The sequence below is a fragment of the Salvelinus fontinalis genome, chromosome 42 (genome assembly GCF_029448725.1).
Source record: "Salvelinus fontinalis isolate EN_2023a chromosome 42, ASM2944872v1, whole genome shotgun sequence".
Classification (NCBI taxonomy): Eukaryota; Metazoa; Chordata; class Actinopteri; order Salmoniformes; family Salmonidae; genus Salvelinus; species Salvelinus fontinalis.
This window is the reverse complement of record NC_074706.1, coordinates 14,010,595-14,038,349: the sequence shown is the minus strand read 5'-3', so window position 1 is coordinate 14,038,349 and position 27,755 is coordinate 14,010,595. Positions and strand designations below refer to the sequence as shown.

The 27,755-nt window shown below is 44.0% G+C and overlaps 1 protein-coding gene across 3 annotated transcripts in view; it reads left to right on the top strand.

Annotated features, from left to right (window-relative positions):
- The window catches only part of LOC129841328 (catenin alpha-2), a 697,172-nt gene that overhangs the window by 508,044 nt on the left and 161,373 nt on the right, over positions 1-27,755 (top strand). For all 3 annotated transcript variants that reach the window (XM_055909550.1, XM_055909553.1, XM_055909551.1), the window contains exon 8: positions 23,883-23,963. In XM_055909550.1, the coding sequence (XP_055765525.1) occupies positions 23,883-23,963 (81 nt within the window). The remainder of the gene's footprint in view (positions 1-23,882; positions 23,964-27,755) is intronic.

Here is a 27,755-nt window from a genome sequence, read left to right as displayed (position 1 = left end):
CTTTCCAGATGGACAACCATCTCAAAACCCACTCCACCAACCAGGCCTTTATGGTACAGTGGCCAGACGGAAGCGACTCTTCAGTAAAAGGCACGTGACATCCCGCTTGGAGTTTGCTAAAAGGCACCTAAAGACTCTCAGAACATGAGAAACAAGATTCTCTGGTCTGATGAAACCAAGATTTTAACTCGATTTAACTCGACCTGAATGCCAAGCGTCACGTCTAGTGGAAACCTGGCGTCATCCCTATGGTGGTGCATAGTTGTAACGATTGTCTATTTCGTCCTCCTCATCGGACGAGGAGAGGCGAGAAGGATCGGACCAATATGCAGAGTGGTTAGTGCTCATGATGATTTATTAAAACTGAAACTGAACACTGAAATACAAAACAATAAACGAAGTGCAAAAAACCGAAACGGTACCATGTGGTGAAACACTAACACGGTAGACAAACACCCACAATCAATCAATCAATCAATTTTATTTTATATAGCCCTTCGTACATCAGATAATATCTCGAAGTGCTGTACAGAAACCCAGCCTAAAACCCCAAACAGCTAGAATGCAGGTGTAGAAGCACGGTGGCTAGGAAAAACTCCCTAGAAAGGCCAAAACCTAGGAAGAAACCTAGAGAGGAACCAGGCTATGAGGGGTGGCCAGTCCTCTTCTGGCTGTGCCGGGTGGAGATTATAACAGAACTATGCCAAGATGTTCAAAAATGTTCATAAGTGACAAGCATGGTCAAATAATAATCATGAATAATTTTCAGTTGGCTTTTCATAGCTGATCATTAAGAGTTGAAAAACAACAGGTCTGGGACAGGTGGCGGTTCCATAACCGCAGGCAGAACAGCTGAAACTGGAATAGCAGCAAGGCCAGGCGGACTGGGGACAGCAAGGAGTCACCACGGGCGGCAGTCCCGACGCATGGTCCTAGGGCCCAGGTCCTCCGAGAGAAAGAAAGAGAGAAGGAGAAAATTAGAGAGAGCCAAGATTTTCAAAATGTTCATAAATGACAAGCATGGTCAAATAATAATCAGGAATAAATCTCAGTTGGCTTTTCATAGCCGATCATTAAGAGTTGAAAACAGCAGGTCTGGGACAGGTAGGGGTTCCATAACCGCAGGCAGAAGAGTTGAAACTGGAATAGCAGCAAGGCCAGGCGGACTGGGGGCAGCAAGGAGTCACCACGGCCGGTAGTCCCGACGTATGGTCCTAGGGCTCAGGTCCTCCGAGAGAAAGAGAGAAGGAGAAAATTAGAGAGAGCCAAGATTTTCAAAATGTTCATAAATGACAAGCATGGTCAAATAATAATCAGGAATAAATCTCAGTTGGCTTTTCATAGCCGATCATTAAGAGTTGAAAACAGCAGGTCTGGGACAGGTAGGGGTTTCGTAACCGCAGGCAGAAACAGTTGAAACTGGAATAGCAGCAAGGCCGGGCGGACTGGGGACAGCAAGGTGTCAGCATGCCCGGTAGTCCTGACGTATGGTCCTAGGGTTCAGGTTCTCAGAGAGAAAGAGAGAACGAGAGAATTAGAGAGAGCATACTTAAATTCACACAGGACACTGGATAAGACAGGAGAAGTACTCCAGGTATAACCAACTGACCCTAGCCCCCCGACACATAAACTACTGCAGCATAAATACTGGAGGCTGAGACAGGAGCGGTCAGGAGACACTGTGGCCCCATCCGAAGAAACCCCCGGACAGGGCCAAACAGGAAGGATATAACCCCACCCACTCTGCCAAAGCACAGCCCCCACACCACTAGAGGGATATCCTCAACCACCAACTTACAATCCTGAGACAAGGCCGAGTATAGCCCACAAAGGTCTCCACCACAGCACAACCAAGGGGGGGCGCCAACCCAGACAGGAAGTTCACGTCAGTAACTCAACCCACTCAAGTGACGCACCCCTCCTACGGACGGCATGAAAGAGCACCAGCAAGCCAGTGACTCAGCCCCAGTAACAGTGTTAGAGGCAGAGGATCCCAGTGGAGAGAGGGGAACCGGCCCTGGAGAGACAGCAAGGGCGGTTCGTTGCTCCAGAGCCTTTCCGTTCACCTTCACACTCCTGGGCCAGACTACACTCAGTCATATGACCTACTGAAGAGATAAGTCTTCAGTAAAGACTTAAAGGTTGAGACCGAGTCTGCGTCTCTCACATGGGTAGGCAGACTGTTCCATAAAAATGGAGATCTATAGGAGAAAGCCCTGCCTCCAGCTGTTTGCTTAGAAATTTTAGGGACAATTAGGAGGCCTGCGTCTTGTGACCGTAGCGTACGTGTAGGTATGTACGGCAGGACCAACTCGGAAAGATAGGTAGGAGCAAGCCCATGTAACGCTTTATAGGTTAACAGTAAAACCTTGAAATCAGCCCTTGCCTTAACGGGAAGCCAGTGTAGGGAAGCTAGCACTGGAGTAATATGATCAAATTTCTTGGTTCTAGTCAGGATTCTAGCAGCCGTATTTAGCACTAACTGAAGTTTATTTAGTGCTTTATCCGGGTAGCCGGAAAGTAGAGCATTGCAGTAGTCTAACCTAGAAGTAACAAATGCATGGATTAATTTTTCTGCATCATTTTTGGACAGAAAATTTCTGATTTTTGCAATGTTACGTAGATGGAAAAAAGCTGTCCTTGAAACAGTCTTGATATGTTCGTCAAAAGAGAGATCAGGGTCAAGAGTAACGCCGAGGTCCTTCACAGTTTTATTTGAGACGACTTTACAACCATCAAGATTAATTGTCAGATTTAACAGAAGATCTCTTTGTTTCTTGGGACCTAGAACAAGCATCTCTGTTTTGTCCGAGTTTAAAAGTAGAAAGTTTTCAGCCATCCACTTCCTTATATCTGAAACACAGGCTTCTAGCGAGGGCAATTTTGGGGCTTCACCATGTTTCATTGAAATGTACAGCTGTGTGTCATCCGCATAGCAGTGAAAGTTAACATTATGTTTTCGAATAACATCCCCAAGAGGTAAAATATATAGTGAAAACAATAGTGGTCCTAAAACGGAACCTTGAGGAACACCGAAATGTACAGTTGATTTGTCAGAGGACAGACCATTCACAGAGACAAACTGATATCTTTCCGACAGATAAGATCTAAACCAGGCCAAAACTTGTCCGTGTAGACCAATTTGGGTTTCCAGTCTCTCCAAAAAGAATGTGGTGATCGATGGTGTCAAAGGCAGCACTAAGGTCTAGTAGCACGAGGACAGATGCAGAGCCTCGGTCTGACGCCATTAAAAGGTCATTTACCACCTTCACAAGTGCAGTCTCAGTGCTATGATGGGGTCTAAAACCAGACTGAAGCATTTCGTATACATTGTTTTTTTCTTCAGAAAGGCAGTGAGTTGCTGCGCAACAGCTTTTTCAAAATTTTTTGAGAGGAATGGAAGATTCGATATAGGCCGATAGTTTTTTATATTTTCCGGTCAAGGTTTGGCTTTTTCAAGAGAGGCTTTATCACTGCCACTTTTAGTGAGTTTGGTACACATCCGGTGGATAGAGAGCTGTTTATTATGTTCAACATAGGAGGGCCAAGCACAGGAAGCAGCTCCTTCAGCAGTTTAGTAGGAATAGGATCCAGTATGCAGCTTGAAGGTTTAGAGGCCATGATTATTTTCATCATTGTGTCAAGAGATATAGTACTAAAACACACAAAACACACGTGAAACCCAGGCTGCCTAAGTATGATTCTCAATCAGGGACAACGATTGACAGCTGCCTCTGATTGAGAATCATACCAGGCCGAACACAAAAATCCCAACATAGAAAATCACACATAGACAACCCACCCAACTCACGCCCTGACCATACTAAATAAATACAAAACAAGGGAAAACAGGTCAGGAACGTGACAATAGTGGTGGCAGTTTTTCAGCGGCAGGGACTGGGAGACTATTCAGGAGCGAGGCAAAGATGAACAGAGCAAAGTACAGAGAGATCCTTGATGAAAACCTGCTCCAGGACTTCAGACTGATGCAAAGGTTCACCTTCCAACAGGACAACGACCCTAAACACACAGCCATGACAAAGCAGGAGTGTCTTCGGGACAAGTCTCTGAATGTCCTTGAGTGGCCCAGCCAGAGCTTGGACTTGAACCTGATCGAACATCTCTGGAGAGACCTGAAAATAGCTGTGCAGTGACGCTCCACATCCAATCTGACAGAGCTTAAGAGGATCTTCAGAGAAGAGTGGGAGAAACCCATAAAACAGGTGTCCCAAGCTTGTAGCGTCTTACCCAAGACGACTCGAGGCTGTAGTCGCTACCAAAGGTGCTTCAACAAAGTATTGAGTAAAGGGTCTGGATACTTATGTAAATGTAATATTTTTTTTTATTATAAATTAGCCAACATATCTAAAAACGTGTTTTGGCTATTGTGTGTAGATTTATGAGGAATCCATTTAAAAAAAATCTATTTTAGAATAAGTCTGTAACGTAACAAAATGTGAAAAATAATACTTTCCGTAGGCACTGTGTCTAGAAATGCTCTGGTTTACACAATACTTGTTTATATTTGATGAGCTATTTGATCAGCTTTTTCCTTTACCGTAGTGGATGGTTTTTAGACGTGTTGCTAGGATCCTAATGTTCTAAGATGTACTTATATGGAGGTAACGGCAAAACGAAGAAGAATACTGGTAATTCCTGAGCTTTGAGCATAGACAATGTCAGAGCTTGGGTCAATGTCAGAGTCGACTGTATGCGATTACCTATTTTCATCTCCGTCAGGAGCATCAGACATCTTTTATAAAATGAGTATGTGACGCGTACCAATGATACCATGTTGCAGGGGTGGATGTAATGTCTTGATATCGATTTGCCATTGTCCAAAATCGCTGTATTATCCCATTGTCCCATGCTTAACCATACTAAATGCTACCCAGTTGGTAAAACTGGGCAAAACCGCAACCCATTGGGATTGCTCAACCAGTTTTGCCGGCAGGTAAGCATTTGATATATTAGTTCATAAAGACACAGCAAATAGAAAAATCCCCGTTATAGTCCATTGAGTAAAACCACACTGCTTTCCTTGGGCCTGTCTGATTTGGCACCCATCAGCCGAAGGTAAATCCCTCTGACAAGACAAAATAAATCCTCAGCCCCCTGCTTCTTCACTTCTTCTGCTTCCCTCTACAGGCACACAGAGAGAAAGCCTCTTTCGTTGTTCTGCCAAACAATGACAAGTGGAGCGTATTTTCACATGTTATTTTCCTTATTGCTGTTTACCTCGGCTCTGTTTAATATTCAGAATGAAGCGTCCTCCTCTACCATTTAGAGGCCAATCAATGGTTAGCAACAAAATTAGTATTAGCTCTGCCAATGCTATGCTGTCCTCTTTCTCTTTCTCTCTGCTGTAATCTGAAATATTAGCAATACCATTTTTGAAAGTTAGCGATTGTGTTAGTGGTGAAGCATAGCATAGCTCCAGCTGTCAAGTCAGCAATATTGGAAGCAGTATTGTAGCGTATATGAAAGTGTTAGTTAGCATTAGCTCTAACATTTGCGAATAACATACTAGCTTCAACAGCAGGATTAGCAATGGCCTGTGCTCGTGCACAATGCTTCTCAGCAGAGCCTCAACTCTATCAGGGCCCAGTCTATCACTCCTTCCATTTCCTCTGAGGGGTGCCCCGGATAATTAACACTGTATCTTCCAGAAGTGGAGACCTGACCCTGTCAGAACCTCAGAAAGTGTAGCGGGCTCAGGAGGCATCCCTGGGGCAACATTAACTACTTCCCAGTAGGTTCCTCATAGGGCTCTGCCATACTGGTCAGGGGCCTCCCTTCTCCAGCTGTTTTCCAGGCTGGAGCAGCTGGTGCTGCTGGCCAGGCCAATACGGGACCTGCTGATGATCTCATCATCCTCAGACAGTGGATGTACATCAGCAAGATAGAGTATTAGGGTATTATGGGTACTCAAGGTTATGAAGGGTTTTATCTTCTAGAAAGCTTTGTAGACATTTTTGTAGCACCACTGTTATGTATTCTTTATGGAGGAAAGTGCAGTCCTTTTTTAGATTTACACAATATTGATGGTATTTAGACAAACATTGGCAGTAAAATGGCCTTACTGAAGAGCTCAGTGAGTTTCAACGTGGCACCGTCATAGGATGCCAGGACTTTTCCATACGATCTTTCCAACAAGTCAGTTCGTCAAATTTCTGCCCTGCTAGAGGTGCCCCGGTCAACTGTAAGTGCTGTTATTGTGAAGTGGAAACTTCTAGGAGTAACAACAGCTAAGCCACGAAATGGTAGACCGCACAAGCTCACAGAACAGGACCGACGAGAGCTGAAGCACGTAGTGCGTAAAACTTATTTGTCCTCGGTTCGGTTGCAACACTCACTACCGAGTTCCAAACTGCCTGGAAGCAACGTCAGCATAAGACCTGTTTGTCGGGAGCTTCATGAAAAGGGTTTCCATGGCCGAGCAGCCACACAGAAGCCTAAGATCACCATGCGCAATGCCAAGCATCGGCTGGAGTGGTGTAAAGCTCACCACCATTGGACTCTGAAGCAGTGGAAATTTGTTCTCTGGAGTGATGAATCACGCTTCACCATCTGGCAGTCCGGTGGACGAATCTAGGTTTGGTCGATGACAGGAGAATGCTACCGGCCCGAATGCATATTGCCAACTGTAAAGTTTTGTAAAGGAGGAATAATGATCTGGGGCTGTTTTTCTAGTTTGGAAATACTAACGCTACAGCGTACAATTCTGTGCTTCTAACTTTGTGGCACCAGTTTGGGGAAGACCCTTTCCTGTTTTAGCATATCAATGCCCCCGTGCACAAAGCGAGGTCCATGCAGGTATGCTTTGTCGAGATCGTGTGGAAGAAATTGACTGGCCTGCACAGAGCCCTGACCTCAACCTCATCAAACACCTTTGGGATGAATTGGAACACTGGCTAACGCCAGGCCTAACATCAGTCCCCGACCTCACTAATGCTTTTGTGGCTGAATGGAAGCAAGACCCCGCAGCAATGTTTAAACATCTAGTGGAACGCCTTCCCAGAAGAGTAGAGGCTGTTATAGCAGAAAAGGGGAGACCAACTCCATATTAATGGCCATGATTTTGGAATGAGATGTTCGGCGAGCAGGTGTCCACATACTTGTGGTCATGTAGTGTATACAGAGTATGCCAAACAGTACCACACATGCATCACATTGTACTACATCAAACAGCTTTCAGTTCAGGTGTACAAAATGCAACATTTTCAACATATTCCAAATCTGTACTAAACTTGTGTATCAACGAGAAAGAGAAAGCACGTTGCTTGACCGTGGTGCTTTTGCTCACACGTGGTGGTTCTCCTTGCTCCGCGAAATCAAAGTTGTATGATTTGCCTGTTGGTTATACATAATTAACCTGCATCCATCTAGGAGTTGTTTCTTTTACCTCTTAGAAGAAATAAGACACGACAACAGCATTAATGCTGAACGGAAGCAAGTCCTCACAGCAATGTTCCAACATCTAGTGGAAAGCCTTCCCAGAAGAGTGGAGGCTGTTATATCAGCAAAGGGGGGAACAACATATTAATGCCCATGATTTTGGATTGAGATGTTCGATGAGCAGGTGTCAACATACGTTTGGTTATGTAGTGTACATTTAGCCTCTTGTGAATTGGAGGAAAATGCTGCCCCCTAAAAAATTATTGGTACATTTTTGGGGGAAGCTTGGCTTCCCTTGGCATCCAAAAATAAACACCACTGATGAAGAATAGTCTTTGAAAGGATAATGCTGATATTTCTTTCAGTAAATAGAACACAAATGGGAAGAAAGAGATTCTCACCTCTCTCCTCTCTCACCTCACACGACAAACACACCACCCGACATTTACACACGGTCAAAAGTCGGGACGTTTTTCAATATCCACATTTTCCCCCAGAGTCCATGTGAGGCCTTTTGAGAGGCAACGGCATGGCAGCACCAGTTGCCCTCGGTGAGTTCCATGGGAATAGAAGGTTGAACTTTTTAGCACACGAGCGCGTGCGTTCAAACATGCACCGAAGACAACCTCCGGAGTAGTTTCGCGACACCACAGTGGACCAGTCTGATCGTAGCTTACACAAACGCCGAGTAAAAAACATGCCAAACGGGGCCCAGAAAACATTTCCACTTGGTGAGAAGTGGATTGCGAAAGACAGCAAATATGTTTGGAGAAAAATGAGAAACAGGCAGAAGAGTGTGGTAGTGTGATATCAATTCCCCCTCCAGGGCTCTAGCTGGTGCCAATTTGCTGAGTTTTAATCCTGGCTGTGGCCTAAGTGCAGTATCACTTAGACTGGAGGTCACCATGACTCGACCTGTGGGGAGGTGGAGAGGCGGACCAGGAGACAGTGAGCAATGTGTCAACAGGCACTGCCATGGAGAGGGGAAGTGAGTGGGATTGGGTTGGGTAGGGTTACAGACACACACCCTCCTGACCCACAGCAGTGAAGTGGTGTGTGTGTGTGCTACTTCACATTTGTATTTGCAGGTGTGCTTCTTTTAAGAACCACATTCAGTGCCTCATGTGCCTATTTGAATGTGCTGAAAGATATAGCCTACCCCCTCAGCTCAGCTCAGCTCCCCACTCTTGGGGGTCATGTATGGGCTTGAGACTAATGGAGTGGCTCCCTCCTGATGGCGAGTTTTGTCTGACTCACCGCCACGATGTCTCCCAGGTGCCCCGGGGCCAACGCCACAGCGCACGGAAATCCGTCGCCGCCCTAAACGCGACGGCAGATCGCTCACCGAGGGGCGGTAAATGAAATGAACGAATAAATGAAAGGAGAAATACGATGATGGAATGGGATTACATCACCCAGTATTGAGAACAGTTCCTTAAACGGATCGACCAGGGCACCCTATTCCACAGCGCACTGCTTTTGACCAGGGCCCACATAAGGGTCTGGTCAAAAGTAGTGCACTATAGTGGCTTCTGTAATTATTGGGACAGTGAAGCATTTTTTATTGTGTTGGCTCTTAAATCCGACAATGACTATGAGGTTGAAGTGCAGACAGTCAGCTTAAATTTGAGGCTATTTTCATCCATATCGGGTGAACCATTTAGAAATTACAGGACTTTTTGTTCATAGTCCCCTCCCATTTCAGGGGACCGAAAGTATTTTGACAAATTCACTTGTACAGTATTAAAGTAATAAAAAGTTGAGTAGTTGGTCCCAACTTGTTGGATGCATTTGGGGTTTGTTTTGGTTGTGTTTCAGATTATTTTGTGCCCAATGTCAATTAATGGTAAATAATGTATGGTGTAATTTTGGAGTCATTTTTTTTATTGTAAATAGGAATATAATATGTTTTTGAACACTTCTACATGAATGTCGACGCTACCATGATTACGGCTAATCTTGAATGAATCGTGAATAATGACGAGTGAGAAAGTGACACAAATATCATACCCCCCAAGACATGCTAACCTCTCACCATTAAAATAATAAAGGAGGTTAGCATTTTTGAGGGTATGATATTTGTGCTTCTGTAACTTTTTCACTGCCCAGGTTCGGTCTGTGTCTGACTGGGGCTACAGAAGTGGCTGTCTATCTGGTCTGCATCCCACTCACGCTCCATAGGCACATAGTAAGCGATGCAGCGGCACATTTCTTAGCAAGCTCCGGGCAGACATACAGATGTGAAGTCATACGCACTCATACGTGCGCAAGCGTGCAAACGCACATGCACACACTCACAATATAACACATGCACACATACATGCACGTACACACACACATGCACACGCTATTTGTTTGTCTAACACACACACACACACACACACACACACACACACACACACACACACACACACACACACACACACACACACACACACACACACACACACACACACACACACACACACACACACACACACACACACACACAGCTTTAAAGCACTGTTTACTGAGATTCAAAAAACGTTGGTGCCGTAGGGAACATAAAGAGAGGTGTTAATGGGAGAAAGCCTACAACATGCTTCGTACTTCACTGAGCTGCCGGTGCTGCTTGTTACTGTTCATAATGTGTTCATGAGAACTGCTTGTTGTTTGTCTCCCTCTTTATTTCTGTGTTTGTCTGCTCCTTACGGTCACGCGGTGCTGGTACTGCTGACTCCGCTCCACACCGGAGAGACAGAAATAGCCCCTCGTTTGATAAACAGGGGTCTACTGGCCCTTCGGTGGAACAGTGTGCGTCAGTGACGTTGGGACTTTCCCCTTCTCTCTCTTCCGTGTTGTCCTCCCTCGTTTTCCCCCCCCTCCTCTCTCCCTCACTGATGAGAGGAGCGTCACCCCGCTCTCTCGCTTCTCTCTCTCACCCTCTCTGGTCTCTAACCCACTCTGCCTCTCACACACACTCGCTCTCCCTCCTCCCACCTTCTCTCCCGAGCCACTTGCCATTCAGAGCATGCAGACTGCAGGCAGCGCCGGTGCTCTTGTGTCGCTGCCTCTCCTGCAGCGGGAATTGGAGGGGGTTTGTGTTGGCCTGATAGCCAGCCCTCGCCCCTCTCAACCCCTTCCTCCTTCTCCTCCTCCTCGTCCTTTTCCCTCCCTCCTCCGTACTACATATCATTGGCCCTCAGCCCAACACACGTAATAATATCTCTTTGTTTCCCTCTCCTCTCCGACCCTCTTTTGCCTTCTATTTTTAAACCTTTACGGCGTGTTACGTTACGGCTGCTCAGTGAAGGATTGAGTGTGTTTTCAAGAACGACTCATCAAATAAGGATACATCAGTTGAAGCGGCAATCAGCAGTAGACACACTAACAAAGTGTACTCCCCCGCACCTAGTTCGGTAACAACCTGACGGATGGGGCTGGAGAAATGTACCCCACTCTCAAATTCATAGACAGAGCTATGGATGCAATGACTGACCATCCATTTTAAACATGTTTTGGAGGCTATATAGTGTTTGTTGACATTTTCTCCGTGTACAAATATTGATGTACTGTAAAACAAGCGTGTATTTTGGGTTCTGACTTGGTACGACAGTTGAACTAAGTTCATGAGGCATTTATGTTATATTCTTAAAGAATCAATGGGTTCATATCATCACATTATAAGTACAAAAGTGGATGTAGCAACTGCTGATGGGCCCTTTAAGCAGTCACATTCAATATATCTTCCCCAAGTTGGATATATTACAGAATTTTATTTTTAGGTACAATTGCTCTTTGACCCCATTGTTAGAGTGCTATGCCACAAGAACACAGCGCTGTCAGTATTGCTTAAGTGATGCTCTTAATGTAAGAGAGGATTCCGGAACGAGTAGGTGAACCCAGTTGCTTCCCTCCTCGACTCAGATTTCACTTAACTTTCTGCATCAGCAATCTACTACATTTTTTTTTCAATTTGGTGCGTGCATGCTGACGTTGCAAAATTCCAGTAACTTTTCCATAGTTCCCAGGTTTCCCAGAAGTCTCTGGTTGCAAGATTCTGGTTTCCAGCAATCTTTCTGGGATATAATTATTTTTCAAAAATTATTTAAAATAGCATGTCTGACCATTATGCGCATCACACATGTACATGAAGCCACGCATTCTGCACATGTACTCTAAATAGCTTATGATTCGCTTAGGATTCCCACTCTTTTATTTGTCCACTGCTTGTCCCTTAGCCACAGACCATAATACCATCAGACAGCACAGAGCAGCTCCAAAGTGTGTGTGCGTGTCTGTGTGTGCATTTGTACGTGTCTGTGTCTGTGTCTGTGTGTGTGTGTGTGTGTGTGTGTGTGTGTGTGTGTGTGTGTGTGTGTGTGTGTGTGTGTGTGTGTGTGTGTGTGTGTGTGTGTGTGTGTGTGTGTGTGTGTGTGTGTGTGTGTGTGCATGCGTGCTTGCGTGTGCCTGCATGTGTGTGTGTAATTGAAAGAGTACGCATAAAGACTGTTAGAAGCCTTGCTCCTCCTCAGACATACAGCTATGGCAGCTACACTACACACTAAACCAGAATGGCAGGAGAACCCATTTAAAAACAATGCGGCTATGTGATACCGTTACTGGCCATGTGATAAGCAGACACTGAGATAAACCAGGCGAGCCAAGGCATATGCTTTTGCAATGTAGTGAAGCGGAAACCACACTGATGTGTGTGTGTGTGTGTGTGTGTGTGTGTGTGTGTGTGTGTGTGTGTGTGTGTGTGTGTGTGTGTGTGTGTGTGTGTGTGTGTGTGTGTGTGTGTGTGTGTGTGTGTGTGTGTGTGTTGGGGCTGGGGCTGGGCAGTAGTTGTCTGTATTCAATGTCGGACTAAAGGTTAAGGGTAAGTATTCATATCTGACCTATAACCTATGACCCCCACACGCGTGTTTATTGTGACTTTTCTCCAGTGAGTTTTATGGGCATACTTGGTTATGTAATACCACTGCACCTTTAACAAACTTAACCAATGGTTACTTTAAAGTACTAATTAAGTCGTTTTTGGGGGGTATCTGTACTTTACTTTACTCTTTATATTTTTGGCAACTTTTACTTCACTACATTCCTAAAGAAAATAATGTACTTTTTATTCCATACATTTTCCCTGACACCCAAAAGTAATCGTTACATTTTGACAGGTAATTGGTCCACTTATCAAGAGAACATCTCTGGTCATCCCTACTGCCTCTCACCTGGCGGACTCACTTAACATAAATGCTTCGTTTGTAAATGATGTCTGTGTGCTCCCCTGGCTATCCGTCAATATAAAAAATGTGTGCAGTCTGGTTTGCCTAATATAAGGAATTTGAAATGATTTATACTTTTACTTTTGAAACTTAAGTACATTTCAGCAATTCCATTTACTGTTGATATTTAAGTTTATTTAAAACCAAATACTTTTAGAATTTTACTCAGGTAGTAGTTTACTGGGTTTCACTTTTACTTGAGTCACTTACTATTAAGGTATCTTTACTTTTACTCAAGTATCAAATCAAATCAAATCAAACTGTATTTGTCACATACACATGGTTAGCAGATGTTAATGCGAGTGTAGCGAAATGCTTGTGCTTCTAGTTCCGACAATGCAGTAATAACCAACGAGTAATCTAACCTAACAATTTCACAACAATTACCTTATACGCACAAGTGTAAAGGAATGAATAAGAATATGTACTTAAAAAAATATATGAATGAGTGATGGTATAGAACGTCATAGGCAAGATGCAGTAGATGGTATAGCGTACAGTATATGCATATGAGATGAGTAATGTAGGGTATGTAAACATTATATAAAGTGGCATTGTTTAAAGTGGCTAGAGATACATTTAATTACATCAAGATGGCAAGATGCAGTAGATGGTATAGAGTACAGTCTATACATATGAGATGAGTAATGTAGGGTATGTAAACATTATATAAAGTGGCATTGTTTAAAGTGGCTAGTGATACATTTATTACATACATTTTTCCATTATTAAAGTGGCTGGAGTTGAGTCAGTATGTTGGCCTCAGCCACTCAATGTTAGTGATGGCTGTTTAACAGTCTGATGGCCTTGGGATAGAAGCTGTTTTTCAGTCTCTCGGTCCCTGCTTTCTGGATGATAGCGGGGTGAACAGGCAGTGGCTTGGGTGGTTGTTGTCCTTGATGATCTTTTTGGCCTTCCTGTGACATCGGCTGGTGTAGGTGTCCTGGAGGGCAGGTAGTTTGCCCCCGGTGATGCGTTGTGCAGACCTCACTACCCTCTGGAGAGCCTTACGGTTATGGGCGGAGCAGTTGCCGTACCAGGCGGTGATAGAGCCCGACACGATACTCTCAATTGTGCATCTGTAAAAGTGTGTGAGTGTTTTTGGTGACAAGCCGAATTTCTTCAGCCTCCTGAGGTTGAAAAGGCGCTGCTGCGCCTTCTTCACGACGCTGTCTGTGTGGGTGGACCAATTCAGTTTGTCCGTGATGTGTACGCCGAGGAACTTAAAACTTTCTACCCTCTCCACTAATGTCCCGTCGATGTGGATAGGGGGGTGCTCCCTCTGCTGTTTCCTGAAGTCCACGATCATCTCCTTTGTTTTGTTGACGTTGAGTGTGATGTTATTTTCCTGACACCACACTCCGAGGGCTATCACCTCCTCCCTGTAGGCCGTCTCGTCGTTGTTGGTAATCAAGCCTACCACTGTAGTGTCGCCTACAAACTTGATGATTGAGTTGGAGGCGTACATGGCCACGCAGTCGTGGGTGAACAGGGAGTACAGGAGAGGGCTGAGAACGCACCCTTGTGGGGCCCCAGTGTTGAGGATCAGCGGGGTGGAGATGTTGTTACCTACCCTCACCACCTGGGGGCGTCCTGTTAGGAAATCCAGGACCCCAGTTGCACAGGGCGGGGTCGTGACCCAGGGTCTTGAGCTTGATGACGAGTTTGGAGGGTACTATGGTGTTAAATGCTGAGCTGTAGTCGATGAACAGCATTCTCACATAGGTATTCCTCTTGTCCAGATGGGTTAGGGCAGTGTGCATTGTGATTGCGATTGCGTCGTCTGACGACCTATTGGGGCGGTAAGCAAATTGGAGTGGGTCTAAGGTCTAGGGTGTCAGGTATGACTGATGAATATATGCCTAGACCTAATCAGAAAAACTGAGTTCGAAAGATTTTGAGTTAGAAAGACCTAATTTTCTGCTGGTTAATCTGTTTGTTAATTCCAGGATAAAACCCAGTATAATCATATTTTCTCATCTCATCTCACCACATTCTACACGTAAAAAGAGGCTCACTGGGGAGGCATGGAGAGCCTGGCGTATTTTCCTGTAATCAAACCAGGTTGATGGTCGCAGTTTCGCTGTAGCTCTTTAAGCTCCACTTAATGAGAACAAGTCAAATGGTTGCTGCTCATCCCTGGAACCACCGACACACACACACACACACACACACACACACACACACACACACACACACACACACACACACACACACACACACACACACACACACACACACACACACACACACACACACACACACACACACACACACACACACCGCTGTAGAACAGCTCAACTTATTTTATTGAGGATCCGGCTGAGCCATTATCTACTGTTAACCCAATGTGGTTTCTCTCCCTCTCTCTCTTTATCTCTAGGAGTCAGGGCCCTCTCTCTCTCTCTCTCTGTAGGAGTCAGTGTTCTCTGTCTCTCTCTCTCTATCTCCCCTCCCTCTCACTTTTTCCTCTTTCTCTAAGCCTGGAGTCAGTGTAACCAACCTGGACAGTAATTGTTCCTTGCATTGGGCCTTAATTGAATTGACAAGGAGCCGGAATTGATATCATTTAACACATTGATCTTGAGAGAATGAGACGGGCGCTTTGTGCCAAACCAAAAAAAGAAAAGCTCTCTCCCCTCTCTTCTTTTGTTGTCTGACCATATTATTATTTCTCTCTCTCTCTCTCTCTCCAAAATACAGGGTATCTTTCAATTCTCTTTTTCTCTCTCTATCATGCTCTCTTTCTCTCTTTCTGCTCTACCTCTCTCCCTCTCTCTCTTTGGCTGCCTGCCTCCACCGTTCCCCCTTATTGTATGCATATCCCTTCATCATCTCCTCTGTTCTCCCCCTCATTCCCTTTCCCTCTCTCTCACATGGCACTAGACATCCATATCATTTCCTGTCTGCCTCGGCCCGAGAATTGCACGTCTTATTCCGCTATTAGTGGGTAGGGAGTGGGGAAGGGAGGAGGGAACGGTGCACGGCGGAGCACAGCAAAGCAATTTGCGCTGAGTGCACTACAATACATGAGTGATTGGAGCGGGGACTGAGTGAGAGGCGAAGGAACAGCATGTTGGTCCCAGCTGTTGCACGCCGAGCGCTCTTAGTAGCCGCCTCTACCATCCGCCATCCAGCCAGCCAGTCTCCCGGGTGAGCTGGAATCCCTTCCATTACCACTTCCATTATCCAACCGCCGCCGTACCTAGAGAAGAGTATGAGCTTACCTCCGTAACGCCACCCAGAACCAGAGAAAACGGATGGAGGGAAAGAGTCCCCTTAGAGAACGAATGGGGGAAACAATGAGCAGATGGGAGACCCTTTACGGTCTGTGAATGTGAGCCGTTGACAACGCGTTGGGGAGATGAAAGTTAAACCACGAAAACCCCGACATGCATACTCCGTTATGGGGTCTGTGTCGCGGAATACACGCGTGATGCCGTGTGTGGCGGATGGGTGGATGAATAGTGATGGATGGATGGATGGATGGGGGAGGGGGGGGGGGGGTTGTTGGTTCCTGTTCCCTGTTGTGTTGTCAAGGTGGATAATGGACCTGTGTGGGAAGGTGTGTGGGCACAGCCTGGGTGGGCACACACACACACACACACGGGAGACCACAGCTGTGACCTGGCCGTGGGGAAACATGAGGAATATGATTCAACCACTGCAACCTATGATTCATGGTCGTAAGGCCAACGTTGCGAGAACATTTAGATGACGTTTTGACAACAATTGGGATGACGTTGTGACGGCAAAACGTTTTTTTTCTTTTTGCATTTCATTATGAGCAATACATTCTCCACGGCTTGATGTGAGGGAGCTCAGGCAATTATATGTATAATGATATACAATGCAATGACGTGAACGATAGTAATATTTCATATTAGCTAGTTATAGCACTAGGCTCTAGTGACTAGGGTGGATGGTACTATGTATTGACGTGACAGAACTATATTTATATAATTATAACAATTACGAAGAATATAATGTACATTGTAATGGTGGTAATAACAGGTATCACGAGGGTATATGGCACAATGCGTTGATTTGACTTAACTACCATATATATGAAGGGGATAACTTCAAGCTTCTGATTACGCATCGCAATGTTAGTAAGAACCGTTTGCACCAGTGTCTACGGCACAATGTATTGACGTGACATAACTAGACATGAAATGCAGATGCACATCTATAAGTAGTGTACTACGGGATATATATTCGGCTCTGAGGTATTCAGTGGAGTTTTTGGGGATGGCACCGTATTTGACTGATTTTATCCAGCGTTCTACTAAGAGCCAGAGCGAGCCTGCTCTAACAGGTTTAGTGTGATGACGGGTTTTTCCGCCCTGGTTAGAATTCCGGCCGCTGTAATTCACCGTTTCATAATCTACGTAATGCAGATTTGGAAGAGCTCTAGCTGGCAACTCGGCCAGGGCGATTATCAATTCTTGGAAGAAGAAAAAAAACACAGAAGGCACGGACGGGGGTTTTGACTTTGAATACAAATTAATGGCATTGATAGTACACTCTTCCGCCATGATGGGTATTATGACAATGCAATACAATACAATGGTTTATGAGTGTCTCCTCTCTATCTATTCGTCTTTGATGATCCTATTTCTCCTCGTGTGAAACTCGTTTAATACATACAAGTCTTAATTAACAGTGAAATCTAGGATTGGAAAATCTATTTTTGGACTTCATTTAAATGAATAACCAGATTGCCCCTTTAAGTCACAGGAGTCTAGGTGAGAAGCTCTCTCTCTCTCTGAACATCCTCTGATTCTGCTCTCTTTTTTACTTTGGGTGGCTTGATCTCTTAATCCTCCGCCTCCCGACAGCGCTTAAATGACACATTAGCATGTGGTTCTCCAGGCAGCCTGGATGACTAATGTCGTCATGCCCTCTCCTCTGCGATCCTGGCTTCTGTGTGTGTATGTGTGTGTGCTCACGTGACACGCACACACACGCACAAAACCAGACATGTTCCAGCCCTCCAGGACCAGGGTTTGTGTAGCCCTGCTGGAGGGTTTAAAACCTTATTTGCATATTTCCCAGGGTGCCTGTCGAGTGATTTATTTGTTGTCACCTGTACCACCCATGACTGTGTTTACTATTGACAGAGACATGGTTGTTGCATTCATTCATTTTCAGTCCTGTTGCCTTCACCAAGTGATATCGTAAGTGAATATGTTGTCATAAAATTGTTATTATTTAAGACAATACAATACATGTTTAATAAGGCCTTCTTTTGAGGGCCAAGTTACAGGTAGAGCTCTGCTACCCGACCGGAGCCCGACGAGCCCGGACGTTATACATCGGGTTAGGGCCGGGTAGGGCCTGTTTTTTCATCAATAACTAGGGCACGGGCAGGGCTCGTGTCTCACTAAATGAATCAGTAACATTTTGAAGCTGAGCAATTTGCATTTGCTCTGCTGTGCAGTACAGCCATATAAGATCATAACATGGTGTCAGAAGTGCTTCAATTTATATAAAATAGGAGAGGTTATATCACAGAAAATAATAATGTTCCTTGAGTTTTGTTGGAATTTGGAGTGACGAAAAGTAGCTAACAGCTAACTGCTCTCTCCTCTCTTCATTGAGCATAGCGGAGCCGTTGCTATGGATACTCACAGACTTTGGGAATGCCAAGAATGTGCAAAGCTGTCATCAAGGCAAAGGGTGGCTACTTTGAAGAACCTTAAATCTAAAATATATTTTGATTTGTTGAACACTTTTTTGGTTACCACATGATTCCATATGTGTTATTTCATAGTTTTGATATAAAAATTTGTAAAAATTAAGAAAAACCCTTGAATGAGTAGCTTTGTCCAAACTTTTGACTGGTACTGTACATCACAGAAGACTGAAATATAACACAAATATTTTGACATATTGATTAATAATGTTCCACCCATGAGGCCACTAGAGGGCGATTTGATCATTTGACTGCAATAAACTAACACTGGGTTTATTTTACACCACTGAGTGTTAATTTAACTCTTTCAGTGTTAATTTGAACTCTTGACTCAATACAAGAAACGTTACATTTCAAGAACCTTTAAGAATGTATCTGCATGTCCAGCCATTATATTTAGCCTCACAATGAAGTGTTTTTCCATTTTCTTTTCAGGACAACCAGGGCTACAAGTAGAAGACAAAACGATTTGACATAATATGAGGTCACTAAACCAAAAACCTGATAAAAATGAATAAATATGAATGCTGTAACTACAGAATTGATTTGCATAGTGGGAAATGAAAATCCAACTCGTCAGTGACAACTGTGTGGAGTATGGAGTTTGTGACAGCAAATTAGTGAGCTTTCTACAGTGTTATAGACACTCTGTCCTGGGAATGTAGAAAAACCTCTTAACCTTCTACTGACTATTGTGTAGCTTGTGAGCGTCATAGAGCGAAGCGTGTGTGTTTGTGAGAGTTGGCATTTTTGTAATAAAACCCGGCCCTGGACCCCTTCGGGATCTGCCCTTGGCTGACAAACTCCGCTCTAGCTCAGCCTCCGTTAATCACAGACTAATGGAAATAGACAAATCCACTGGTACAACTCAGAAGTCTGTAGCTCAAACACATGCTTAAAAAGGGTTAGCAGTCCAAAACGTGCCGGCGTTACGGCGGGACTCTTTATTGGGAAAGAGTTCTCCAAGGAACCTGAAGAGCTGAAGAACAATTTAAAACACACACACACACACTTGTGTGTATGCTAGCTGGATTTGCCTTTTGTTGCATTCCCCTTGCCTAGTTAAATATGGACTTGCAGCCCTGGCCTATTCATCCAGATTATGAGACTGAGGGTTTCTCCTCACTGTTTGGTGCACCGTGCTCTATCACCATTAGGACCGAGGCTGAGGAGTGTGTGTGTGTGTGTGTGTGTGTGTGTGTGTGTGTGTGTGTGTGTGTGTGTGTGTGTGTGTGTGTGTGTGTGTGTGTGTGTGTGTGTGTGTGTGTGTGTGTGTGTGTGTGTGTGTGTGTGCATGCGTGTGTGTGTGATTAATGATGATGATAAATGATTAATTCCTAATGCTGCTCAACATCTATATGGAGGAAAATCCATGCTTCCTCTGGTTGCAGGGGCCTTGGCCCAAGGGCATAACAGCAATACATTACATGAATGGGAGGAATCATATCTATTTCAATGGACTTCCTGTTTTCTCAGTCTTTTTCAGAGACCAGAACTATTAGACCTGACCGTGACCCCAAATAGGCCTAGGGATGTAGACGTTGTGTAGTGTTCCCATTCAGTCATTGACACTCACTGCCTGGCTGCATACAAAGACGTTTATTTACCATGGGTTCGTCATCGATCTCAATCGTCTTGAACAGAACAATACCCAAGGGAATTGGAGAGCAGTGTTTTCATTCTTCATTTATATGGGTTATTCTCATCGCATCTCTTTTACAGGAGGGACCTATTCAATTGCCAGTTGAAGTACTCCATAAGAGAGTCTCCCCATAAACCCATGTGCTGAGTGTGTCAGTCAAGATCTCTCTCCTCTTGAACCAGACCAGACAATATTTTGTAAAAGTAACAATAATAAAAAAAAAAACATGACAAGAGTCACTTGAATAAACCCTCATGATAAGGTAAGAAAATGCTAGGATGAACAGTCCACTCCGTTAGCCGGATCCTAGATCTGTTTGTGCTGTCTTGCCAACTCTTAAGGCTGTCACTTACAGTAGCTCATCACTCCATTGTTACATGTCTGTAAATAGAGGTCTCTGATTGGTTGTTATATCGGACAGGAAGTTGTTCCTGCTCTTTAATAGATCTATTGGAGTGTATAACCCTTGGGTCATGACCTTCGCCTGTGCCTACTTCTCCCAGTGACCCAAGTAAGACCCTGTGGACAGACAGAGGGGCTATAGGCGCACCGACACCGTTTAAATTGTTATGATTGGCCCGAGAATGCTCTCGGGCGGTGGAGGCGCGATTTTAAAGAAGGGGGCCAGCGCCGTTTAGTGTGATCTGTTGGGGGCATTCCACTCTCGCATTTTTTTTGTGTGTCTTGTTTGATGGGAAGCAATTTCAGGCTAATGGGAAACAATAATGTTTATAGCCCTTGCGGTGACAAACACATTGAGAGTGACAGAACTTCGAGGCACCGCGCACGGAGAACGACCAGGAGAAAAAAAAAGAAACAAAAGAATGAAAGAAGGAAGGAGGGGTCTGATCTGAATTCTGATTGGGGCACGAAATAGACAAACAGACGTCAGACGACGTTGAGTGTTCTGTTCTGCTCTCGGTATCATAAGGAGAATGGGAACACGGCACATACATCCCCTCAGCACAACATCTCTTTTAAGAAATCTATAGTTCAGTCAACGGAAATAGGGCCCCTGTTAAAAGTTTTGCAATATATTGGGAATAGGGTGTCATTTGGGACTTTAATTTAGCTGTGCAGCAGCACCAGATACTGTATTGGAAAGCAAATAATGAACACTCCAACAAGACTGAAGTGATATCTAGCCAAGGACACACACAACGATATGCAGGCCTGTAATATGGGGAACGTCACATCGAGGGCTATAAGGGCCACCATTATCTCCCGTATCTAGCACTGTATAACGGAGTGGCTGTAGTTATGTGACGGCTCTGTAATTGAGTGGACGAGACATGTGAAACGCTGCCATGGTGACATAATGAGGATATGGTGTTCACGTCCAAGACAGGTCTAAGCGTTCATGCAATTGATCATCCTTACCACTCATTGGCATGTCCAGTATCTACACTACCCTCCATATTAGTATTATACTGCTTCTTTGCTAGGCTAGGATGGGAGAGCATGTACAGATGTAGGATCTTAATTTGAGGAAGTTTGCTACAGCAGCAATATAATCCAGTAGCAACAGGAAATGTGAATTATTATGTGGATTCTAATTAATAGAATTTTTTTTGTAGGTGTTGATACATTTTTCATTAGGGAAAGTCAAGTTTGACATTACAAACTAAGAAGCCTAATGTACATCTCGAATACACTACACGTTTGCATTTCCTTCTGTGCGGGAAAATTCTCGGCGACAAAAGAGTGATCAAAATAAGATCCTACATCTGTACATGTTATGTTGTTCTCCCTCCCCACCAAGATAATGATGTGAACACACTCCACTGTAGGGCGGAATTGGAACGGGGTTGCTACGGCAACCGGGCAATTAATTTTGTATGCTCTACTATTGCTTTGACTGGAGTGTCATCGGCGTCTCTGTACAATCTGTTGATTTGGATCTTTGATGCGCTAAGGTATTGCGGTAAGAGACGACTTCTAATGGACCGAACCGTCAGTGTAGCCAGCAAATTGCACCCGGTTGTAACTGAATTCATGCTGAAGGCAGCAAACAGTGTTTGTTAAAGGGTGTTTGTTTAAACCCGCCTTCTTACGTTCCCATATGTTCAAAGAATCGAGGATTCTATTTAAGTCCCCTACATACTGTATACCCAATGTATCGCTCCCCTCTCTCTTTTTATCAGCTGTTTGTCTCCCCCTCTTTTTTGCATTCACTCACTTTCATTTTTTGCCATTTATTTATCTCTCGTTCTCTTCATCTCCCTTTTTTGTCATCTTTATTCCCCTCTCCCTCTCTCTTCTCCTCTCCGTCCATCCCTCCCGCCTGTCTGAGAAGGGGTTAAGAAGTGTAGCTGTGTGCGATCTCTAACCCCTGACATCTAACCGCGGCCTGTAGGAATCAAGCCGCCTCATCGCCCACACCTAATCACCCTATTAAATAATCCAAAACAAATTCATAACACAACATTAGTGATTGCATCTTTATGCCGTATTTAATGGCAGCCCCCGACGCAAAGGTTACCTCCGCTTTCATCATCATAGGCCACCAAATGGGACCCCATACGTTCCAAAGGGGTCACTGCGAAAATGAAACGGAGTCTCCAAAGGTAATTACTAGAATGCTTTGGAATATCAGTCTCAGCTTCAGCATTATTTACGCTCGCCGTAGCCCATAAACAATACATCTTTTTTTGGGGGGAGACCGTTTATCCTTCTCTCTGGCAGTCGTTCGCCTTTGATTCCATCAGGCAGTAATGGATTTTATATCTCTGATAGGCAATCTGTTTTATACTTATTAACTGCTCGCATCTTGAGGCATGACGATGCATTCAACCGCCAACCAGCCAACCGCCCGGCCCGGCATGCCCAGGTCCATTTCCCAGGCCCCCTAGAGAACGCTGCATGTCACCTGCCCCCTGTTTCCCCCCCCCCCCCCCCTCCTCGCCGATCCCTGAGACAATAGATGGAATCTCACCTACGTTACTGTAGCCCCGTGTCGCTTGAAATAGAACATCGCTCGCCTTTGGTGTGCCGTCAATATTTAATGGTCACCACTTGATTTTTCAATTTTTTTGAGAGGGAGAGAGAGAGAGAGAGAGAGAGAGAGAGAGAGAGAATTGTCATTTAGCGGGAGGTGACACTTGTGACTGCAGCCAGCTGTGGACTGTCTGAGAGGGCCTGAGGGAAGAGGGGGCAGAAGGAAGGGCCAGCAGCCTAGCTGCCGCTAACACCACAGAAACTCCTAATTGTTCTTCAAGAAGACAAGGTCTCATATTGACACCTCTCTCTCTCTGTTTTGTCTTTCTAGTTGCTTACTCACTAACAAAATGGGGTTTTATTCATTGACAGCTAAAGACCCTTGAGGAAAGAATCTATATTTTTGTATTTTTAGTCACTCATTCACTAACAACAATGGGTGTCATTTGTTGAGAGCTAAAAGTCCAAGTGGCCTAGTTAGCATGTACAGAAAGCCACCTAGTTACAATTGCGTGTGTACCTCCAAAGCCCACAGTACTTCACTTGCTAACTTGGTTTCATGCTTGATGGAATTTCTCAGAAATGGTTCCGCAGTTGCTCCCCTGCAAGTCGTCTTCATCTGATGCCTGTCACCACCATCTTATTTGCTCAATACTCAAGTTCTTATTTTATCCAGCCCTGCTACTTTCTCTTACATCTTGAACATCCAAAGTCACTTATAAGAAACCGGAGGCAGAGAGTATTCCAGGAATGAGTCCCCTCCTTTAATCCCTTTCATCCGCAGTACAAACCTTTGTGCTCCCATTCCCTCCTGTAGTGTATTACACGCATAATGCACTTTTTGATGTGAGCATTTGTGCGTGTGATGATGAATTAGTAATGTTACACAGGTAACACTGAGGTAACACTGTGTCTCTGTGTTCCCCTCTCCCTCTCTCTACAGACTGGCAGGAAAGAGAAAGGAGACCCGTTGAACTCTGCCATCGACAAGATGACCAAGAAGACCAGGGACCTGCGCAGACAGGTGGGTCACAGTGTCCAATGCTGAGTTTGATGGACGCCATGTTTGCACCAAAGAGTTTGGCCAACCTGGTTCCAAACGAATCCTTACATGATTAGCTATAGACGGCATATTTACACTTAAAAGGCAATCGTACAGGGACAGTCTGGCCAACTCTGTTCCAACCCGAACCGGACATGACTGGATAAAGATGCCATTTTTGCAGTTCAAGGCATTTTATATGGACAGTGTGGCAAACTTGGCTTCAAGCAACACCTGACATGATTGGCTATAATAGACACACCATATTTTCACTGAAAGGCAAACATACTATACATGGAGAGACTTTGGCCAATTAAGCTCGAACCCAAATCTGACATAACTGGTTATACGTTGGCCAAACTCTCCATGATACTTGATTCTGGGTCTGCACTTACACATTGCACTGACTGACACTCCATCCTGCACAGACTGCTCGTCACTTTACAAACCTTACAGAGCTAAAGAGCCAAATGTGTTTCTGCCATTGACATCTATCGACCGATCTTTACACGTATACACTTGATTTCATGAATCCCGGGGAATATAGAGACTGAAAGCTCGGAGCTATTACTTTCTCCCAAATTGCAATGCTCCTCTCCATTAGCGGCCCAAAAAAGAGACACTTCATGTAGTGTTACATCTTGTTATAGTAATCAAAAGTAAAATTGATTTCTTTGGGAAGGCAATCTCATTTTGCCTCCCTATTCTCTCTACCCATGAAAATATGTTTTTTGTTGTTGTACCGTATAATTCATAGAAAAATGCAGGTAATGGTAGGCGAATGGTACTCACGGTAACATAAAAGCTATTCATTCACTTTTATTAAGAATCTAACATAACTGTACTTCACCGCTCTATTGCACAGTATTTAGCCACCAAACAAGTGTTAATCTTACAGGCTGACTACACCGCTCGCGTCGTGTGCACGAGCGGTGCAAAATACATTTAGAAATCTATATTATTCCATTATTGCACCCACACTGCTCGCGCGCCAATGAGCGTCTGCGTTGTCAACGGCTAAAATAGAAGTCAGTTCTATTTCTGACGCAGATCGCGCTGCAAGTCCTGCCTCTCCCATCTCCTCATTGGTTTATAAAAGCAGGTACCCACGTGCCATCTCCTCATTGGTTATACCCTTGTGGGTGACTGGCGGTAATGCACCTAATTTATGAAAGTTGCCAATCGAAATGTAAAGTCAAGAGAAGAAAAAGCCTGGAAGGAGCAGAGATGACTAGAAACGATTCGGTTGACGGTTTTATGTGTGGATTAATTGGTAGAGTAGAGGACCTCGAGCATTTCCGTTAATATAACAACTCAATGTTTATATCCCAGGACAAATTAGCTAGCAACAGCAAGCTAGCTAAATAGGACAAATTAGCTAGCAAGTGCAAGCTAGCGAGCTAAATTGCCATACATTTTTAATGCTTTCGACCTGTCCCCGAATTAATATAATTGGTTCAGAGTTTGTTTTGATATTTTAACCTGCGTGTCGTGATCACGTTTGGTGTGGGGGTACAACATACATTTATGCACGATGGCGCACGATGGTGCACGCACGCAGCCGGTTTGGGTTCTGTGTTACGGTATATCTTTAAAATGGCAATGACCTATAGTACCATAGCCATTAATAACTGAAATATTTGTCTAATAACCAATTAACTGAAAACACAGATTGATCAACGCAGACTGAACATGGTCTCCACCCTAAGATACAGGAAGTCTTTATGGGTCTTATGTACTATATGTACTCAATGTACTATATAGTCAGACATAGAAGAAAAAGAGAGGAGACAAAGGGAAGACATATAAGAGACATACAGTGGTTTGTCCATTAAAAGTTGCAGCATATTATATGGCATGTTATTTAAGTGCCAACCACTGGTATCATTAATGCTAGTTAGTGCTAGTTTGACCACCAGAGGGCATCTTTGAGAAGCATTTGATAGCCTTCAATAGTGGCCGTACTAGAGAATTTAAAACCTCTTTTGTAAGAACATAGTATATGGGACTGATTTTAAGAAATGCTGCTTAATTAATTTGCTTAATATTATGGTGTTTCTGTTCCAAGAACAACTAAAAACCCTCTCGGTTTCCGTTAGGATGGAATGGATAATATGGTGCTGTACAACGTGACGGTCGGCAGTAGGCTACAGTACTTGCGGGCATGCGGGAGACCGTGGTTCAATTCCCCGACGGGGAGGGTAGGCTGTCCTTGTAAATACGAATGTGTTCTTAACTGACTTGCCTAGTTAATTAAAGGTTACACTAAGAGCATAACATTTCTACACCCTAATTGTAGTCTAACCAATACCAATAATAGAAAGAAGAGTGGGAGGCCCCGGTGCACAACTGAGCAAGAGGACAAGTAGATTAGAGTGTCTAGTTTGAGAAACAGACGCCTCACAAGTCCTCAACTGGCAGCTTCATTAAATAGTACCGGCAAAACACCAGTCTCAACGTCAACAGTGAAGAGGCGACTCCAGGATGCTGGCCTTCTAGGCAGAGTTCCTCTGTCCAGTGTCTGTGTTATTTTGCCCATCTTAATCTTTTATTTTTATTGGCCAGTCTGAGATATGGATTTTTCTTTGCAACTCTGCCTAGAAGGCCAGCATCCCGGAGTCGCTTCCTCACTGTTGACGTTGAGACTGGTGCTTTGCGGGAACTATTTAATGAAGCTGCCAATTGAGCACTTGTGAGGCGTCTGTTTCTCAAACTAGACACTCTAATGTACTTGTCCTCTTGCTCAGTTGTGCACCGGGGCCTCCCACTCTTCTTTCTATTCTAGTTAGTGCCAGTTTGCACTGTTCTGAGAAGGGAGTAGTACACAGTGTTATACGAGATCTTCAGTTTCTTGGCAATTTCTCACATGGAATAGCCTTCATTTCTCAGAACAAGAATAGACTGATAAGTTTCAGAAGAAAATTATTTGTTCTGGCCATTTTGAGCCTGTAATGGAACGCACAAATGCTGATGCTCCAGATTCTCAACTAGTCTAAAGAAGGACAGTTTTATTGCTTCTTTAATCAGACAACCGTTTTCCGCTGTGTTAACATAATTGCAAAAGGGTTTTCTAATGATCAATTAGCCTTTTAAAATGATAAACTTGGATTAGCTAACACAATGTGCCATTGGAACACAGGAGTGATGGTTGCTGATAATGGTCCTCAGTACTATTTATGTCATTTCCAGCTACAATACTCATTTACAACATTAACAATGTCTACACAGTATTTCTGATCAATATGATGTTATTTTAATAGATTTTTTTTTTTACATTTCCTTTCAACAACAAAGACATTTCTAAGTGACCCCAAACTTTTCAATGGTTGTGTACATTCATGTAGAAATGTTTAGAAATAAATGATATTCTTATTTGCAATAAAAGTGATTCCAAAATGACACAAAATACATCATTTACCATTCATTTCTATTGGTTACAGAATAACCTGAAACACAACCAAAGCAAACAGCAAATGCATCCAACAAAATTGTAGAGTCACAAGCTTGATGTACTGTAGTCATTGCATGCTATACATTTGGGACCAAATACTTTTGCTCCACTAAAATGGGGGACTACATAAAGTGCTGTAAATAAATAGTATAAATAATTTCTAAATAGTTTACCCGATATGAATGAAAATATCCTACAATTAATGCTGACAGTCTGCTATTTAACCCCTATAGCTATTGTGTAATTTCAAATCTAGTGCCATTTCAAATCAAGTGCTCAGTACAGAGCCAAAATAACAAAACATTTGTCAATGTCCCAATATA